This window comes from Berghia stephanieae, chromosome 3 (assembly GCF_034508935.2).
Source record: "Berghia stephanieae isolate SIO BIC M18660-M18661 chromosome 3, UCSD_Bste_1.3, whole genome shotgun sequence".
Classification (NCBI taxonomy): Eukaryota; Metazoa; Mollusca; class Gastropoda; order Nudibranchia; family Aeolidiidae; genus Berghia; species Berghia stephanieae.
Genome location: NC_088362.1, coordinates 69215363 through 69236460, shown reverse-complemented (window position 1 = coordinate 69236460; position 21098 = coordinate 69215363). Strand labels below are relative to the sequence as shown.

At 35.7% G+C, this 21098-nt stretch overlaps 1 protein-coding gene and 1 non-coding gene across 2 annotated transcripts; one reads left to right on the top strand and one right to left on the bottom strand.

Moving 5' to 3' along the window:
* Positions 1-9685: 9685 nt before the first annotated feature.
* On the bottom strand, positions 9686-17534 carry LOC144968320 (ectonucleotide pyrophosphatase/phosphodiesterase family member 5-like). Its single transcript, XM_078906570.1, has 4 exons — positions 15846-17534; positions 13866-14051; positions 12366-12608; positions 9686-10366 (listed from the first exon to the last, which is right to left on the bottom strand). Exons 1-4 carry the CDS (start codon positions 16693-16695, stop codon positions 10146-10148), a joined length of 1500 nt encoding a protein of 499 aa, XP_078762696.1. The 5' UTR covers positions 16696-17534; the 3' UTR covers positions 9686-10145.
* Trnal-aag (transfer RNA leucine (anticodon AAG)) lies at positions 17519-17600 on the top strand. The gene has a single exon. It is a non-coding gene; the product is annotated as a tRNA-Leu (tRNA).
* Positions 17601-21098: the final 3498 nt, after the last annotated feature.

Genomic DNA, 21098 nt, shown 5'->3' with positions numbered 1-21098 from the left:
ATTCCTGTAAGGACTAGGACAACACCTTTAATCCCATTCTAAGACAAAGACAGAAATCAAGCTGGAAACGTTGATGGGAGGATAGAAGACACAGTAAGTGCCTCCCTGCCCATTATGGGAGAACAAAGGACACTAGGCAGCCTTGTAACTTTAAAATACCAGACTATAAATAAATCTTTTAGCATTTAAATCGCCCTTTAATAAAATCGTTTTAAGGTGGTAGGTCCCAATTGAGAATGGACTTGTTTTGGTTTTTAAGAGTTCTAGGTTAATGTCATATCAACGCCAGTAAAAAGGAAGAAAATGGGATAGTCAAAAGAGTTCAGATTTAAAATTGAAAATACCCCACGTCAAAAAAAGTCAAGCAAAGAAGCCTGGTTAAAATAGAAAACAGAAGTAGATTCCAAGAGCAAACTATCAATGTATTTAATTTGAGATCACATTAAAGTCTCTTCCAGACACAACTACAGAATCCCACTGAGAGGAATGCAAAAAAAAAAAAAAAACAATTATAACAGGACTCAATAGAGACGATTTAAAAGGATAACAATATATTTGACTGTGCGGCTATGTGGTCTAATGGTATGACACTCGCCTTCGGATCAGAAAGTCATTGATTCGAGCCTCGCTCGGTGCAAACTTGAGTCCTTGGAAAAGGCTCGAGAGTCACATTCTCTCGCCGTACTCATGTATAAAATGAGTACCTGGCCGTTAACAGCGTTGTCTGTCTGAAAAAAATTGTAATATTATAGCCTAAAATGCGTCTTGTCTCGTCCAAAATGTTTCTTGTTGCTGTTATTTAAATAAAAAGCTCATTTAAACAAACAAAAATATTTCCCAGTCAATGACTCCGGCCAGGGTAAGGACGAAACCAGGTAATCTCATTCCAAAACAATGACAGAATGTAATTGGAAATCAGATAAAGGGGTATAGAAGACAAAGCAAATACCTCCTTGCCCACTATGGGAGGCCGGGAACCCCACCCAGGACTAAACTAAGTAATCTCATTGCAAGACAAAGACAGAAGGCAATTGAAAAACAGATACAGGGGGGATCGAAGACACAGCAAGTACCTCCCTGCCTAATATGGGAGGTCGGGAACCCCACCCACCCATTGAAGTCCCATCCTGGTGTAAACATAGCAAAAATGAAATACAAAACGGAATACATTCAAATGCTTACAAAAATATATATTAATAATACCATTTTATTTACCAGAGAATGTTTACAAAATAGATTTAGAATGCAATAAAAAGACATTACTACGTCTTATCAGTGCATCTTTGCATTTGCTACTAAAAGTATAGGGAGATTATATACGGCCAATTTTGCTCTAATTATACGAATGTAGTGAGCTTTGTAAATTTGCAAGAATTACGGCAAAGTTACGCTTCCCCCCCCCCCCCCCCCCCCAAAAAAAAAAAAAGTCTTTGGTTTACAGTGTCATAGAAGTATAATTTAACAAAATAAATAAATAAATAATACACACAGGAACAAGCAATAAATGTTATAAAGATATTTCTTTTATTATTTTAATGAATTTAATCAATCTGGAATGAGGTTTAAAAATAAGATTATCTTATTATTATATCTACAATATATATATCAGATGGTCACACACAAAAAAAAACACACACAAAAAACGCGGCGATCTTTGTCGGCTTGTATCTCTAAGACTCATTGGATTTCTCTAAAATTCAAAACAAAAATAAAACAAATCATGGTAACATTTTATGAACATGAATTTAGAAACAAAAAAGATATGATGATTTTTTTAAACAGTTGTCAGAAATACAACATCAGAGAAAAATGACCCAACATTGTAAAGAGTTGGAATAAGAAATAAGAGACTACTTTGCGTCATTAAAGAGAACGGCGGTGCTTTTGATCACTTAAAGTGCTCACTTTGTAATCGTTGGACCAAAATAGGTATGCGAGTGTGTTACATAGACGATTTCTTACATGATCAGGACAATTATGATGCAAATAATGTTTATGGTGAAATAATTAATGTTTGCTAATATATAAAATATGGCAACAAAAGCTAAGACTATCGCCATTTTGTCCTATGTCATTTTTCTCTGATATTGTATTTCTGAGCACGGTTTTGAAAAATCAACGTATTTTTTTTTTGTTTCTCAATTAATATTCATAAAATTTTGACAGTTTACTTATAAGGATTTGTGGGGTTTTTAAAAAAAAATTTTTGGTATGTGCTTTGAATGTGAAAAAAATCCAATGAAGAGTCTCAGAGATACAAGCCCACAAAGAGCGGCGCGTTTTGTTTGTGACCACCTGATATAAGACTGACATTCTGATTTACTTTCCGATTTGTATACAAGTAATAATACCATATGCAATTAGAAAATTACATGGAATAAAATTTAACAATGACTGGCAATAAAAATAATAACAAAATTAAAGGAAGGGGGGGGGGGGGGCACAATAAACGATTCAATTAAGAAATACCAAAACAACTTCATATAAAACCTCACCAACACCCAAAGCAGAAAAAAAAACCCAAGGTCGATCGCCAGTGTCAAAAATTTGTGAAAAGTTTTCAGAATCCAGAGGGACCGAAACTTCAGCTGGTCAGCATGTACTGAAGACAACTATGGGTTTAAAATGAAGTGTCAATTGCCACTGAGTTGGTGAGTCCATGGTAAATGATAGATTCCTTCCACCAGGCACATTTTTTGGACCGACATTTTTTCAACCTGAACATAAACACACGCACACAGACATAGACACAAACATACACAAATAGACGACAATTGCCACGGAGTGAGCGAGTCCGTGGTAAATAATAGTTTCCTTTCACCAGGCACATTTTTTTGGACCGACATGTTTTCAACATGAACACAAACACACACACACACATACACACACACACACACACACTACTTGAGATCACCTAAGTCTCATCTGACACAAACACAGGCCCCCACTAAGAGGAATACACTCAAATGTTTATAAACCAATATGAGTGTAACAACAACAAAATGTAACTACATAACAGAGAGATGATTTACAAAAAAAATAATAATTTCCCAAAACTATAACTATACATTTGACTGCATCCCTCCCAGTTAAGTACTCCGGCCAGGACTAGGAAAAACTAAGTAATTCCATTCCAAGACAAAGAAATCAACTCAGAAAATATATATAAGGGGATAGAAGACACAGTGTGACCTCCTGCCCATCGTGGGAGGTCAGTAAATGTCTTTGGATCGACGTTTTATCAACAGGAGAACACACACACACACACACACACACACACACACACACACACCCACACATGTTCGTGCCTGTGCTCTATGGTTTTCTAAAAGTTAAACCCAAAAACCCAACCAAAAAAAAAAAAAAAAGACATATGATCAAACATTTTCGTTGAATTGAAACAAAACTTAGAAACATTTTCGTTGGGAAGAAAAAGAACCTAAGTTATAGCCTAATAGCAAAAGGAAAATGTAAATTAAAAAAAAAACTGTAATGAGCAGCAATGCGTTTACAACAGTATCTACTTGCAATAGAATATGATAAAATATGTTCGAAGATGCAGAAAGAGAACCCAAATTACAAAGTAAAACACTGGGATAAAAATATTTTCGCGTGACGAAAGGAGATTCCCAAAATGACATGCCGCGAGTCCAGACAAACACAACAATTTAACATTAAATACACAAATAGAAGGCACTTTATCATTTTAACCAAATAAAATTGAGCATTAATATACCGCAATATCCAGTAACCACACCCAAAGCGCTTTACAAAGAGTCTGCAGCCGACAGGGACACTTAATAAGTAGAACAAGACATGACGCCTGTAAGGCAATAAATATTACATTTCTTGTTCAACTGAAACAATGCTGTTAACGGCCAGGTATTTATTTTACACCTGAGTACTGTGAGAGAATGTCAGTAAAGAGCCTCTTCCAAGGACTCACATTTGCACAATTCAAAGTGGGACTTGAACACTATACATACCAGTCTGAAGGCTAATGAAATGTCGTGCCACACGACCACAAAGCCGCAGCCTCAACATAATCATGACATTCAAGTCAATTTCATGATTTAAATTTTTTAATTTCCCCAAACACTTCTCAAATAAAAATAATAGAATTCAATGTCCATGGAAATCATTACACTGCCCACGACACCCCAAAATAAAGATGTGATCATTGTGTTTCCATAAAGGTTAATCAAGCCAAGGCTAGCTGTTTGTCTCTTTTCAGGAATTTTACACTTGCGACACTTAAGCCATGTGAGCACCAGTAAAAAAGAGATAATGAGAAAGTGTGTAAAGGTTGAGAAATATTGAACCTTTAAAGATGCAGTACAGATTATCAGGAAAGTACCATTGTTTTCTTTATGCACATCAACAGTAGTTACAGTATAGAAGAAGAGGGAAGAAGAAGAAGAAGAAGAAGAAGAAGAAGAAGAAGAAGAAGAAGAAGAAGAAGAAGAAGAAGAAGAAGAAGAAGAAGAAGAAGAAGAAGAAGAAGAAGAAGAAGAAGAAGAAGAGAAGAAGAAGAAGAAGAAGAAGAAGAAGAAGAAGAAGAAGAAGAAAGAAGAAGAAGAAGAAGAAGAAGAAGAAGAAGAGAAGAAGAAGAAGAAGAAGAGGAAGAAGAAGAAGAAGAAGAAGAAGAAGAAGAAGAAGAAGAAGAAGAAGAAGAAGAAGAAGAAGAAGAAGAAGAAGAAGAACAACAACAACAACAACAACAACAACAACAACAACACACAAAAAGAAGAAGATTATAAATCTTGATTTCTGCTGTTACAGTCACAGGTAAAAAAGGAACTCAAGGGGATTTGTTGAAACAGAAACAATAATTGAGCGACAGAAGAATCGTTCTATAACGAGGGACACACTGAAATTTTTGCAATATAAAATCAGCTACAAATTTAACGAGAATTATCTCTTTAATTTGTTTTACCCTCACAGCGATGGACACCAGGTACGGTTGAGCAAAACCAAGTGGTCTTGCTCGAGGACAAGAAAAAAAATATGCCACAAGCATTAGGTGTTGACAAAAAATGTAGGGGGGTGGAAGAAATAGTAAGACTTGGTCTCCCCCCACCCCACCTTACTTGTGTTTTGAATACAAGCTACTCAACTTTAAGTTTGTACAATGAAATTAATCTAGTACACATTACGTAAGTAACATATTAAGAAGCCAATCCAAAGGGAAAGAAGCTTTATATCCAAGACAGAGTCAAAACTGTCCGGCACTCTTCATTATCCAAACATTTCATTTCAAGAAATTGGTATCAATATCAATGAATCACAATTCACACATTTTCATATCGTGACATGATTAAAGCTTTATATGTTAGACACTCCCTTACACCAATCACATTTTTCTTTTATGGCACTTTGAGTGTTGTATAAATATGAACATATAATATAGCAACTTATCCACACATGTACCATGCTTCACATTGGTCACTCTTTTCCCCTCGGCAAGCCATAGGACAGTACTCTTTTAGACGTTCATTTTTTACTTGTCGATCTTGAAATACCCATCTCTACCATTCACACCAAAGTCAAGTGAGGTAATATGTGTAAACTGCGTTACCCAAGGATACAACACCATGACCAGAGATATTCAACAATGCTTGACTTTTTAAAAAAATAATCGAGCTTTATATAGCGCAATATCCACTAAATGTGCTCAAAGTGCTTTACAAGGGGTCTCTGGTCAACAGCAACATTTAATATGTAGGACGTAACATGACGCCTGTTATGCGATATTACAATTTTTCAGACAAAGACAATGCTGTAAATGGCCAGGTACTCATTTTACACCTGATTACGGTGAGAGAATGTGAGTAAAGAGCCTTTTCAAAGGACTCAACTATTCGCCGAGCGAAGCTCGAACCAGGACCTTCCGATCCGAAAGCGAGTGTCATACCACTAGACCACATAGCCACACTTTGTGACATCACATCGCTTCACCACAACAACAAATTCCATCAGCCATTTTCAAGTACAAATTCAACTTTTTACCTTGAACTATACACAAATGGAATCAATTACAGCCTGACATTATAGACCCCAAATCATTTTAACGCATAATTCACAAAATATGCCTAGAATGCGGAAAATAATTAAATGACTAGAAGGACAGGGATTTTTGTTGTATGATAAATTTGTTATAAGCATTAGGGTGATGGGCACACTGTGTGTTTTGTAATTTACAGACTTGAACTTGAACACAAGACATGATTTCACTGAGCCACTGACATCACAATTAACATATCAAAAAAGCTTTTGTTTTATTGGGTGGCAGTGATTATTGCAGTGCTTGTGCTATTATTGGTCATGTAAGCAATTGAAAAAGGTATAAAGGTTGAACAGAAATAGAAAATGAAGAAACCCCTGTCCCTAGCCTGAGATGAAACAACAATGCTTCACTAAATTCAAGAAAATATATATTAATGAAAACAAAACAACAATCTATATAAGTCGTAATAAAATTCAAGCAAAACTATATATCTTAGCAAAGGACGGTTTGAGAAAGTAAAACGTTACCCAAGCCTTTGATATCTGCAGATATGCAGATCTTTAAAGTTTGTGTTTATTGTGCTAGTGGCAGATGTAAAGAATAAAGTCCTATGTCAAGAATAAGAATGCATACAATAACATGAAACCAATTGAAAGTTGTTTACAGAAATTGGTAAATTATAACAAACATAAAAAAGGTCAAATTAGTAAAAATGTATTAATTGAGAAAAAAAAATAGAAACTTTAGAAATCAGGATTTAGTGAATAAAATTGTTTTTAAAAACAATAGTATAGACTAAGCCGGTATTGGAAATGACACTTAATTGGGACAGTCGCTTTGGGACGATTCCTTGGAAACTGAATTTTTTTCTATATAAAACGTCACACCCTTTCCAATTCCCAGCCGTTTAATTGGGACGGCCCGGGGACAAAATCTGACAATGACCGTCCCCATAAAACAGCTTTTTCGTTGTCTTCAATCATTTAAAACAATAAGAAAAGTAAAAAATTCCCCTGAAGAAGGCTACTGAAATTTTTTATTTTAATTTTATGAAAATAAATACTAGGTCTCTCTATAATAATATTCTTGGTACAAAACTCACTCACGGAGTCAAAAGAAATTAATATAATTTCATATGTCAGATTTGTTTCTATAATCCATCTTCCCTCAGCTTTTACTCAATTAGAAATAAATGATAACTTAATAAAAAATTTAGATATATAGTCAAAAATACTTTCCAATAAACTAATGTCCTATTAAGAGGATAATAGGCAAAAAGATTCAGTTAGTTTTTCTATCTATTGGTCTGAAACGGTGTCATCACTGTTAAAAAATAAATGCACATTTATGTCAAGCACTCAGTTGTTTCGGAATGCTCAATGAAAATGGTCTTCAAAATGTTTCATTTTTTGTACTCACACCATCCATAATATTGCATGACATTGTTACAAGACGAGACATTGTACCATTGAGTTACTGACACTATTCATGTTAAATATAATATATATATATATATATATATATATATATATATATATATATATATATATATATATATATATATATATATATATATATATATTCATATTATTAAAACAAGATGTTTACACACGATGTGTTCTGGAATGGTTGTGAACATTATATATATTATACAGAGAAATCTTCAAGAAGTCAATTTGAACGATGTCAACTTTCATTCAAAGTGAAAACTTGATACATCACACACACACACACACACACACACACACTCTCTCTCTCTTCTCTCTCTCTCTTTGTCTTTATCAATTGGAAATGCTGTACAGGTGACGAAGAACATGGCAAAACAATAAAAAAAAAATTCTATTATCAGCATAAGAGAAAGAACGAGAGATTGGCTGTGTTAAGAATGTCTGTTTTATGTTTTTAAGGGTTTTACAGCACTTGCAACACACTGAGGTCATATCAGCGCCAGTAAAAAGGAAGAAAATGGGACAGTAAAAAGTTCTAGAATTACAATTAAAGCACCCAAGAAAAGGTAAGACAAAGGGGAATTGGTTCAAATAGGAAACAGATTACATTCCAAGAGCACACTATCAAAATACTTAGTTTGAGATCACCTGAAAGTCTCACCCAGACACTAGCACAAGATCCCACTAAGAGGAATACACTCAAATGTTTACAAATCATATGTTAAGAATAAATAATAAAACATAACAGAGAGATGATCTACAAGGAAAAAAATATCATCTCCCAAAACAATAACTATACATTCGACTGTTTCCCTCTCAGCCAAGGACTCCGGCAGGGTCAGGACAAAACCAAGTAATCTCATTCCAAGACAAAGACAGAAAGCAATTGGAAAACAGATATAAGGAGATAGAAGACACCGCAAGTACCTCGCTGCCCACTATGGGAGGTAGGGAACCTCACCCAGTGTGTTAAGATTAAGTGAGCATTTGATTAGTGAATGTTGATTACAGATCATACAATCCAAATACACAGAGACAAGAATATGTAGTCTTAGTACACTTTTAACACCTCTCACATTGTTCCTCATGAAAACAAATGAGGATACACCAGACTATGAAAATAATGATGGCAGTGATTATGATGATGATGATGATGATGATTATACTGATGGTGGTGATGATGATGGTAATGGTGGTGATAATGAAGAGAGTAATTTTCTTACATACAAATATTACTATATAATATCAGTTCCTGTAATGTAAATTATCATGTAAAGGGTGATTTAGACCTTTAAATATACTGTGTAGATCTACATTTGGGCAGATAAAAACATATACTAAGAGACATGAATAGCCATTCACATTCCATTGACATGAGTAAGTTATTTTATATGTGACTCACGGCCTCAATCTAGTTTTATTTAGATCGCAGTTTTTAGTCTACATTATGAGAACATAATAAGAATGATATAGTTTAATTGAGAAGAATCAATTAATTTTTTTTCTATAAAAATGAGAAATTTGTGAGGAAGCATTGAAGTAAGATCATTTTTCTCGGATGACAATTTACTTATACATCTTATTTTATTTATTACTATTAAAATATATATTATTATTATTATTATTATTTTATTATTATTATTATAATAATAATTATTATTATTATTATTATTATTAACATAACCCGAACGAGTCCGGAGTGGCCAGACTCTCGTCATGTTGCTAGGTTTTTTTAATAGACCCAACCATCCAATCAGGGGGTTCAAACCATCGCTATATAAAGCGAGGCACAGGAAGTCAGAGGGAGTTCTTTAAGTTTTTGTGAGCTAAACATAATACTGTGGTCCATTCCAGGGATCGTGTTTTATATTATTTTATTAATGGATGTGAGGAGAGAGACAAACAGGATGAATGGATAAGTAGTGTTATGTCATTCCTATTTGTGTTGTAGATGTAACCTAGTTTCTGTAATAAATGTATCATGTATGTTAATCATGATTTTCTTTATTTTATCATTATTACCATTGTCTAGCCGTGAAACACCGACTTCTCCTTTCTCTTTCCTCTGTTCAGGCTAGGCTCAGTGCATTGGCCTGATCTCTCACTCCCAGGGAATCTATCAACGAGTTCCTTCTATCTATCTCTCTCCTAGTCTTTTCTTTATGTTGATGAATCAAGCTATCTTGATCTACCAACTCTCTCGGCCCAATTCGTTACATTATTATTATTATTTTTGTTTTTACTATTATTATTATAATCATTATTTGAATTACAAGCAACAATGTCCTGCTTACAAAAACGATTAGGGTAAGTCGAATGCGCAATATCTAGAGTCCTAAGTCATCCACTATTATTGAGCATATGTTCCATTATTTAGAGTCTTCACTTTCTATTAAACATTTTTATTCTTATTATGTTAATAAAGTGTTTTATTCTGTGTAAATGGTTGAAATGTATCATGCCCAGGAAAAAAAACAAAAAATTTAAAAAATACAGTTGCATCTTTCTAATCCGAAAGTTTCCATTATCCTGACAGATAGCCTGGGGATGAATTTTTTTCTTGTTTATTTGTACATTTTACAGACTGATTCCACTATCTGGATGCCTCTGTAATCCGGACAAAATGTTGGAAGCTGAGGTGTTTGGCTTAGAGAGACGTGACTGTAACTGTAGAGATTATTTGATAACTATTAAAAGTCTTGATCTTGTAGAAGTGGAATGTTGCTGGTGTCTGAGGTTGGTGGGTCATTGGCTGGGCCCTCGTCTGTGGTGGTGATTTCCACATCATCCATGATAACCTGCATGTTGCTTCGCTCTTTCCTTCTCTTCCTCATTTCGTGAATGGTGATCAAGATAGCCGTTATTAGCCCGACAAAGATGAGGCATGCAACAAAGATAGTGCCAAAATGATCTGGAATATTAAAAATAATAAATAGTTGCTGAAACAGGTTATAGGTTATAATGAAATGTAGGTTACACTCTGCCACCTCAGCCCTAATTATGGAAAATGGCAAAGTAATCATAGGGAAGATAAAGAGAGAGAGAGAGAGAGAGAGAGAGAGAGAGAGAGAGAGAGAGAGAGAGAGAGAGAGAGAGAGAGAGACAGGAGAGAGACAGAGAGAGAGAGAGGGAGAGAGAGAAAGAGGGAGAGAGAGAGATTTTTGTTTTGTTTTTAAGGGTTTTACGGCACTTGCAACACATCAGAGATCACTAAAAGTAAAGTCTCATCCAGACACAAGCACAGGTCCCTACTAAGAGGAATACACTCAAATGTTTTACAAATCATAAATAATATTAAAAAAAACATAATACAGTGCATAACAGAGAGATGATGAGAGGAAAAAAAATATCATTACCCAAAACTAACTACACATTTGCCTGCTTCCCTCCCAGCCAGGGTATCAGGCCAGGGCCAGGACAAAACCAAGTAATCTCATTCCAAGACAAAGACAGAGAGCATATTGAAAAACAGATATAGGGAAATAGAAGACAGAGAAAGAGAGAGGAAGGGAGAGAGGAAGAATATTATTTGATATTCATACACGACAAAACAACAGATGTGGTGGGAGAATAAACTGCTAAAAGGGATTTATCAAACCGCTAAAAACAAAATCAAACCAACAAAAAATATTATCTTGCTATCTGATAGAACATAATAAGGTAGGTATTAGTTTTAAAAAATGAACAATAAGTATGGAGCCTGGTATAGCAGTATGGTTTGCAACATGTATCATGTAGAACGAGACATGATGCCTGTTAGGGATATTACCATTTTTTTCCAACAGAGACAACGCTGTTAACAGCCAGGTACTCAATTTACACCTGAGTATGGTGAGAGAATGTGAGTAAAGCGCCTTTTCCAAGGACTCAACAACGTGCCGAGCAAGGCTCGAATCCAGGACCTTCCGATCGGAAAGTGAATGTCATACGACTAGACCGCATAGTCTTATGAATACACTCCAGCACGGTTTCCTCAAACTCCTCAGGACATGCAAAAATGTTTGAGGAAACCGTGCCTTGCCTTAACGTTTTGATGGAAATGGGGTGGGGTGGGGGGGGGGCAGTGAGACTCGACAGTCTAGACTTTGCAACGCACCCAAAAGATACCTAGTTTGATATCCATAGCATGATGTGGCCTTCCGCAAGCCACTTCTCCTTAGCTCAATTTGCGGCACTGCGCTACGACTGAAAACTGGGTTATTCCAGTCTCCCCTCTGAATAGACCCAAAGACAAATTTCCGCTAGAAGATAAAAACGGGAACTGTATTATTTATATATTTCATTGATATGTTGAGGGAGATAAATTTATATATGACATACACACTGTTTGTGTGTGTGTGTGTGTGTGTATGTGTGTGTGTATGTGTGTGTGTGTATGTGTGTGTTTGATGGGGGGTTGCTATGTTACAACATTCATTTACTGTCATAGCCACTCATGTCACGTGACATTGAAATTAGAACGAATAGCAAAGTGCTAAGAATAAGCAGAGAGGTCTCGGATATGCAAAACGGGTGTGTGAGTGGCTGTGTGTGTCTGCCTGTGTATAATTTTGTAAGCATACACATGCGGTGCAGATAGATACACACGATATATATATACATAACTGTCAATGCCGTAGTAAAATATCAATGGTCGAAATCACCTGGCGCATTAAAAAATAAATCATTAATTAATTAAATTTTTTTAAAACGTTGGTTGGGTCAAATTAGTTTGAGGAAATCGTGTTCGAGGCAAAAATTAGTTCGAGGAAGGAATGGAATAATAACAAAGAATAATAAGGAAGAAATTCTGGACATTTGGATGCGTTCAAGGAAACCGTGCTGGAGTGGAGTTACACTATAAATATGAGCATATATCATCAAAATGCACATAGATGGTTCTAAATGATTGACTGATAGATGCAACATACATTTCCTGAAGAATAAAAGGACTGAATTCCCATGAATAGTTTCCGTTTCAACCAAGAGTGTCCTGACCACATCCATACTTCCATTGTTGGGGGCAGGTACCAAGCCCAGGATGTGACACATGAGTGGGTAGACATCGACACTTTGAAACATGTCAACAGTGAAGCCAGATTTGAAGGCAGGACCCATGGCAATAAAGAACGGGTGCATATCTTGAAGACGATTGTCATAACCATGATTACCCTCTATAAAATTGGATGAAACATAAAATATAAAACATATAAATGAAAAAGAAAACTTGGGTTATCATTGGGACATTGATCATTAAATTAAGCTCGCAGAATGAAAATATGACATAGAATGAATGAAGTTGACTTCCTTTTAAATGGCCAGAGAGGAGATCATGATTACTTTTCACTGAATTCTTTCTTACACACTATATACGTTCAAGGTTACACATGGTTTTGTGTGTTGGTCATGAGTGATTTAGCAGGCATAGATTGTGAGCATATTACTAATGATCAATAGTCAATATGGGGTGGCATGGCTCAACAGTATGTTCTTTGCTTCGTACCCAAAAAGTACAGAGTTAGACTAACTGTTGTGTTGTATGGTCTTGAGCAAGTCACCTCGCCCAAGTTCACTATTCAGTGCTGCGCTGCGGCTGTCGCCTGGGTTATTCCAGTCTTCCTTTGGAATAGACCCTTAGGACAAATTTCCCCATGGGAATGAATAAAGGGAAATATATCTGTACTTTTATCAGGACTATCAACTAATGCTTCAAAGTCTTGAAATCAGCGTCATCAATTCAAAGGTGCTTGTGTTGTTCTGCGGCTGGAGCCAAAAAGTGGTAGTTCTAATTTTTCGTAGTACAATGCTCACTGGATTCTAGCATGCTCTGCAATAAGGCTCGCTGGAGCTGGATGACCAGATGATATTGATATAAGTCGTTCCCTTTAATCACTTTCAGCATCAGATTTCGAAACACTCGGATTCTAGCACAGCTTTTGGCTTCTCGTGAGAACGTACTAGACTCCAGCCAGTATTGTAGTAGGCCAGTCTGCTTCAGCATTTATTTGGAGAAAAGACACCAAATTTCTTGCCAAGGAAAAAGCAGTGCTGAAAAAGGGCTTGGTTCAAGTCTTCTAAATGGTACTGTAATTAACAACTGAACACACAACGTGCATTAACCTATTAGAATCCTCTCACTTGAATAAAGGTCGTCTTTGTTCTCATGAGAACACAGAGAACAGTCAACATTTTACAGAGAAGAAAATTGTTCCATTAAGAAATTGAAACTGTAATATAGTACAGGTATAAAGAACAACCACAGGCAGAAAATTAGTTATTTGTATCCAAAGTTTTTTAGTTTTATATTTCATTGATATGATGAGGGAGATAGTGGCACAGAAACACAATTATTATTTCCATTGATTTGTTTTAAGCAGGCCCGTTGTAAGTATGCTCTATAGTGTAAATGTAGAATTAGGAGACCAACTCACTCATATGCCCTGGTTCAAAATGTCTGGAGAAACTGTAATGATTATCAGCAACAGCAATAATTGGAGGGATTCTTCTGTTGTCTGTGTAGTGGAAATGAGCAGGGATATCATCTTTCTTGTACACACTAAAATGGCCCACGGTCTCTGTAGCCGAAGACAAATTCTGGTAAATAGCATCGTGGTAACCTGAATATTAAGAAACAATTTTTTTAAAACAAATAACAATGACACAAAAAAGAAATTTCCCTCTTTCGAAAAATAATAAAATGGTTCATTTTCTAAAATGGTCAGTTCTATTATCTGTAATAAACTCGACATAAGGCAAGCAAAAACATTGCACCATTAAAATTATTATTTAGCCAAGAGCCTAGTCCTCCAAGGGCCAATTTTAAACTCACTTATAGCAAATCTTTTCCACTCCTCTCCTCCCTCTCTGATAATAAAATGACATTCCCTAAGAGTAAGCAAGGAACAACTAAATCAGTCCTTTCGAGAAGATATTAAAAAGTCCTTGTCAGAGATTGACAACTGGTTTGTCCTCTTATCAGTGCAATTTCCTGGAGTAGACTGAACATATCTCTTGCTGTCCAAGATTGTGAGTCAAACGGGGTAACAATTAACATGTCATGGACCTAAGACCAAACAAGTCTTAGGCTCAGCATGAAAATAAAGGTCCAATAACAGATAATCGTCCATGCATATTAGGTCAACAATTTTGAGAACCATGAAAGATTTCTTTTCAATTGTGTCAAGTTTTTAAAAAAGTATCTCACAATATTACAGTGAAAAGTCTTTCATCTGTATTATTTTATTGGTTGACCTGATGCTCGCTGATGAAAAACTGAAATTGCTCCGAGGAGAAAAATCTCTTTTGTAATTTTTTTTTCAAAAGTGACATAAATCACATTTACATTTAGTAGTGCTAATGAGGATGATGTGGTGGTGGTGGTGGTTGTAGTGGTAGTAGTGGTGGTGAAGATGATGTAGTGGTGGTGGTTGTAGTAGTAGTGGTAGTGATGATGATAAGGTGGTGGTTGTAGTAGTGGTAGTGATGATGATGTGGTGGTGGTGGTTGTAGTAGTAGTGGTAGTGATGATGTGGTGGTGGTTAGTAGTTGTGGTAGTTATAATGATATGATGGGGGTGGTTGTAGTAGTAGTGGTGGTGATGATGATGTGCTTGTGGTGGTTGTAGAAGCAGTGGTAGTGATGATGATGTTGTGTAGTAGTAGTGGTAGTTATAATGATGTGGTGTTGGTAGTTGTCGTAGTAGAGGTAATGATGATGATGATGATGCTGATGATGATGTGGTGGTGGTTGTAGTAGTAGTGGTAGTGATGGTGATGATGATGATGATGATGTGGTGGTGGTTGTAGTAGTATCCTTGGAACAATTTGACCTCACTGGAATTTGACAGAAGTTGACCGTAACCTGTAAATTTTTGCTCCAGACCGGATTTTTTTCAGGAGAAACCGGAGTATGGCATCACTGCACTTAGCCTTAATGACTTTGGGGGTCCCAATGACTTGACTAGTAGAGCACTCGCTTCAGACCGAGATCGATCCCTAGTGAAGTCAAGATTTTTTTTTACCCCTCTGTCTACCCTGCAGTGATTGGGTAGCTGGTCTATTAGATCTGGTGGAAATTACTTTGCAATAGCTATTGTCCATTTTGTTTCACACCAGGGATAAACTCTGGCCATGACGTAACTACAGGGATAGACTCTGGCTCGATTGGTCTAAAATATAATAGCTCTGAAGATCTACTTAATGACCTTGCTGTATCCGATGGCCTGCTGTGAACAATTGTGACACTAACAATCGAACATTGACTAAATACCAATCAAATCATAATTTCATCAACTATCTATCCCATATATATGACTACTTTTATACAAAGAGGAGGAACAGCACAATTACTGCTCTCATGGTAAAAACAATAAGACGTGATTCCAGACTGGTGTAAATCAAATCTCAACTTACCTTCATGAGGCCAAATACCAGCAACAGGAGTTGAGCTTTCCAATTGAAAAGTCTCTGGATCAATAAATGTATCCAAATAAATTATTTTCTCCTTGGGTGTTGATGTAAAACCATGATCACTTGTGATAATGATGTTGGTCTCATGCAGTAAGTCTGCTTTTTCAAATTGGTCGAGAAGATATCCAATCACTTTATCCAGACCTCCTATCATGCGCGTTACCTGTTCTGATTCTGGACCGAACGCATGTCCGAATCTGTCAGGCTGATCGAAATACATCAAACCTAAATTACATCCATCTTCCTTGAACCATTTGACCATTGTGTCTATTTTACTCTCATTTTTAAAGTCATGATCGAATTTGATGAATTTAGTTGGATATACACTCTCAACAGGAGCACCTGCACCAACCCACATTATCACTCCTGATTTACCGTCTTTTTTCTGTAGCTGGTTTGTTACCCAAATGGGTTCTCCACCTTGATCGAACCAAACAGCTTCTGTGTTTGCCTTCTCATCATGAGGCGAGAAACTTCTATTCAAGGCAGGGTCATACATAGAATTGGCAACAATCCCGTGGCTCTCTTCCCACTGACCTGTCACAAGTGTGAAGTGATTAGGGAATGTTTTGGTTATGAAAGCATTTCTCAGGCCATGAACGGCTTGGACACCATTTTTTCTTATCCTGTCAAAATTAGGAGTATTTGTTCGATCCAAATAATTCCAACGAAATCCATCAAATGAAATGAGAAGTAGTTTATTAGAGGTTGAGGATGTTGATCTCGATGTGCATTCTTGCAGTAACAGGGCTACCAGAATAAAAAAAATGGGTGTAAATTTGATGTGAACCATATTTAATTTCCTCTCTTTGCGGACGTTTTATTTTCACTTCACTTTGACGGTGGCTTCAGTCTTCAGTTCCCACGCAAAGCAAAAGCCTAAATTTATATTAACGTCCTACTCCTAATCTGAATCTTTAAAATTATGCCATAGTCTACGGGTCTATGGAATATAAAAATTCAAAACCATTTCATCTGTTTGAATTCAGGGATGTTTCCTCACAGATTCAGCAGAGACCATGAACTTAAACTTTGACCCAACAATAGATCAGTAGACTCTACCTTTGAATTTAACTTCAAGTTGAAGTTCAACGACTATGACAATTCTTAGCCTAACCAAACCTAAATCGGGTATTGAAACTTTAGCAATTGAACGTCTGTTGTAGATCCAGATGAATAATTGAAGAAACAAAATAATCTAAATGAAATGTCAATCAAACTAAATCAAACCCCTTTAAAAAGTACCGATTCACTCACGGAACATTGGTAGAAAGCTATTAAATGAAAAACTGAAACTACACACTACACACCATCATTTGCCCTACACACTAAAATACAACCTAAACTTCAGTGCTGACGTGCTAAGTACCTAACTCAGCCACTGTAACTGTGTAACCTTGAACCTGACCAAGCAGCTAATCATAATAATATTATCAGAGAAATGAAATGGAATGTAGACTAGTCCAGATACAAAAGACAAGAGAGAGCGAAGAAGAAAAAAAAGGATGAAACACAACAAACTCGTTAAACTATCCACAAACTAACAGCAGACTATAATAAAACAAACAGAAATACTTTCAAGAATGGTAATGGTAAAAGTTCACCCCGCCTCAACAGGTAGCGTGGCCGAGCGGTCTAAGGCGCTGGTTTAAGGCACCAGTCTCTTCGGAGGCGTGGGTTCGAATCCCACCGCTGCCAATTTTTTTTTTTTTTTCTTCTTTATTTTTAAAATCTTGAATCCGCTAGCGCTCAACGTCACAGCAAATGCCGTTGCCTTTTGAAGTTCTTTTTTATTTACAGTCTGGTATCTAAGCGCATAGCTTTTATAATAGAAATTTAGCCCTATCCTACATCAACGTGTGCTTACTTCCTATTTAATTTGCAAAAAGTATGTTGTTGACTGAGCTTGAGTATTTATGAAGGACAATATCCACCAAACGTACTCGGGCTTTACACGGGGTTCCTCGCCAACAGCAACACTTAACATACAGGACGGGACATGACGCCTGTGAGGCGATATTACATTTATTTTCAAGAGAGACGACGCTGTTAACAGCCAGATAATCATTTAATACATGAGCACGGTAAGAGAATATTAGGAGTAAAGAGTTATTTTCCAAGGACTTAACAATGCGCCATTCAGAGTGGACTCGAACCCAGGACCTACCAATCCGAAAGGCTAGTGGTATACCATTGTAGCCGCACTCGACAATCCATTTCTCCCTAGATGTCATGCGTTTCTTCCTGCTGTGAGTAATAAAGTGGGAGTAGACAATATTTATACACGATAAGAATATGAAAATATGTGACTGATACAGTGGCAGATAAAGCAGATAGAAAAATTCAAGAAAAGGGCAGGCCTAATCCTTCAAAAATCACTCTCCTTATTTTCGCGGGTGATTTTTAAATCTTGTATTTTTCTTTCGCTTTGTCTATGTCTGTTTCATTTACACGTAGGTCTATTCATATTTTTACAACTTCACCTTGGTGTCATCTTATTTTCTAATAAGACTATAATATTATACGAAGCAAAGAATTGGATTAAATAGCTAGTAATGGGTTGTGAAATCGATGCAAGGAGGGACCTTGACATTTTTTGCTCTTCGGAAAAATGGACGTCACAATGAGGCGAGGTGATAAGTAATAATTATTTCCATTTCACGAAACAAAAAATCCGATGCAATATCCAAAGCGCTTACAGTAGAGTCCCAAGCATGGCCTACTAAAGTACTATAGTTACGTTATTATGGTCCCAAGCCACGCAGGTACCAACACAGTAACAGTGAGACATGTCAATTTTTATGTATAATATATAGTATTTAATTTATGTGCAAAGTATTTATTTTAAACTTCTTATGTCGGTGATTTTAAATCAGATTTTATCAAGAAAAAATATCCATCGTTATTTTTCAAATTATTCCTTTTTTTATTTTGTTGTCATTGCTACTAGTAGTAGTTGTGTATAAAAGATGTGTATGCATTATATGTATTTTTACCGACAACAAATAATTTATTCAATTCAACAGAACATGTAGGATGAGACATAACGCCTATCAGGCGCTAGTACAGTTTTATTTATTTATTTTTTTTAATGTATTTATTATTATTATTTTGACAGAGGCAACGCCGTTATTGGCGATGAATTTATTTTACACCAGAGTACGTTGAGAGATTGCTATAGAGCCTGTTACAAGGACTCAACTTTGCGCCGCTGTACCATAACTCAAGCTTATGTAATGCTGCATCAACAACAACAAAAAAGACACTGCATTTCCGTGAATGTCATACCTTTTAACTTTCAGTATTTTATTAATTCCTTATCTAAAACACGGAAAGATCTCTACAAAACGAAACGATTAAAGAACATAATTTATTTTATTATTATAATTAATTCTAAACGCACGGCTTTATCAAGCTCTGCAAGTGATAGTTAGAAAGAAAACCTCAACCATATGCTCGTTTTAAAGTATGAACGAAATAATTGACACCGATAAGAATAGACGATTATGACAATCTTAGTTGCCTTTGATCTCCATTTTAGAAATTGCGGAAATAGAAACATTTAATCCTCAACCACCTCCTAATCAACCGAATGGGACGCCTCGGTAGATTATCTAAATCTATTGACGAATTCCCTCTGTTATTGGTGTCTATCCTCTGGGATAGGGACTTGCATGTGTGCGAGACCTAGAAGCGCTTCAAGACTCTGTTTATTATTGCGTGATTGTTTGTTCTCGCCTGCCTTGACATAAAATTTGTCTTGACCTGCTTGTGTAAAGTATGCTTTCATGGCTTTTGTTTGTTGTAAAGTAAAAGTAAGCTGTCCTTTTAAAGCCATTAGGCCCATGGAACCGGAGTATATCCCAGTTTTTATAGTGTGAAACGGACAATAGCAATTGCTTGCTACCCTTTGGATAGGACGCTAGTCTATCGCAAAGTACTTTCCGCCAGCTCTAACAGATCCAGCTGCACAATCTCTGCTGGGCGGACAGTGAGGTCAGAAAAAAGTCTCGACTGCACCTGGAATCGATCTCGGTCCCTTTGTTTGTAAAGCGAGTGCTCTACCAACTGAGCTATCTGGACCCCCTAACTTTGTTGTTTGTTTGAATATACATAAAATTTATGTCCCGTCGAAGTTTGTTTCCGAAAAGTCCCCATTGTGTTTCTAATAATTGGGTTGAAAGTGGTGTTTCGTTGCATTTTTATGTAAAGTGATATGTTTGTAAATTTTGTAGGATAGGTACCTAGTGGATATTAATCATGATGCTTTTCTATGAATTGTGTCATGTAATTGATTGCCAGGATACAAGCTCCTCAACCTAGTTGATAAGAATTCAGATCTACTCTCGAACATATAATAAAGATTGGGCATTGTATTTCAATGGCCACTGGCCACAAAAAAAATGCCGGGAAATATTAACTCACTCAGTCCTAGACATTTTTATTGCTACTTTTCAAAATTGGAAAAATGTATAAAAAATGATCATGTACATAGATAGTTTTATTCAACTATCATTAACATGCATAAAAAAAAAACATACATTAGCTTTGATACTACGTCTATAATTTGTCTCAGAAAAATGTAATAAATAGGTATGGGGTAAAAGTAACCCGGGTAAACTACGGATATAGTCGTTGTTAGGGTTGAGTGAGTTAATAGGAAATCATTTCTATTGACTGTATTATAAGAAATGTTTGTCTTAACTATTTAAATGTTATTATTATTATTATCATCATCATCAACATCATCATCATCATTATTATTATTATTAATATTATTATTATTATTATTATTATTATTATTATATTATTATATTATTATTATTATTATTATTATTATTATTATTATTATTATTATTATTATTATTATTTTATTATTTATTATTATATCATCATCATCATCATATCATCATATATCATCATCATCATCATCACAATCATAAACATCATCATCATTCATCATCATCATCATCATCATCATCATCATCATCATCATCATCATCATCATCATCATTATTATATTATCTTTATTGTTATTATTATTATATTATTATTATTATATTATTATTATTTTTATTATTATTATTATTATTATTATTATTATTATTATTATTATCATAATCATTATCTTCATCACCGCCATCATCATCATCATCATCATCATCATCATCATCATCATCGTCGTCGTCGTCGTTG

Bases quoted from the DNA above. Each gene is read 5' to 3' on its own strand.
- LOC144968320 (XM_078906570.1), bottom strand. From the start codon at position 16,695: ATGGTTCACATCAAATTTACACCCATTTTTTTTATTCTGGTAGCCCTG. The intron at 14,052-15,845 runs GTAAGTTGAGAT...CTTAATATTCAG, and splicing joins TGGTATTTGGCCTCATGAAG to GTTACCACGATGCTATTTAC. The intron at 12,609-13,865 runs GTGAGTTGGTCT...CCAATTTTATAG, and splicing joins TTTTGAACCAGGGCATATGA to AGGGTAATCATGGTTATGAC.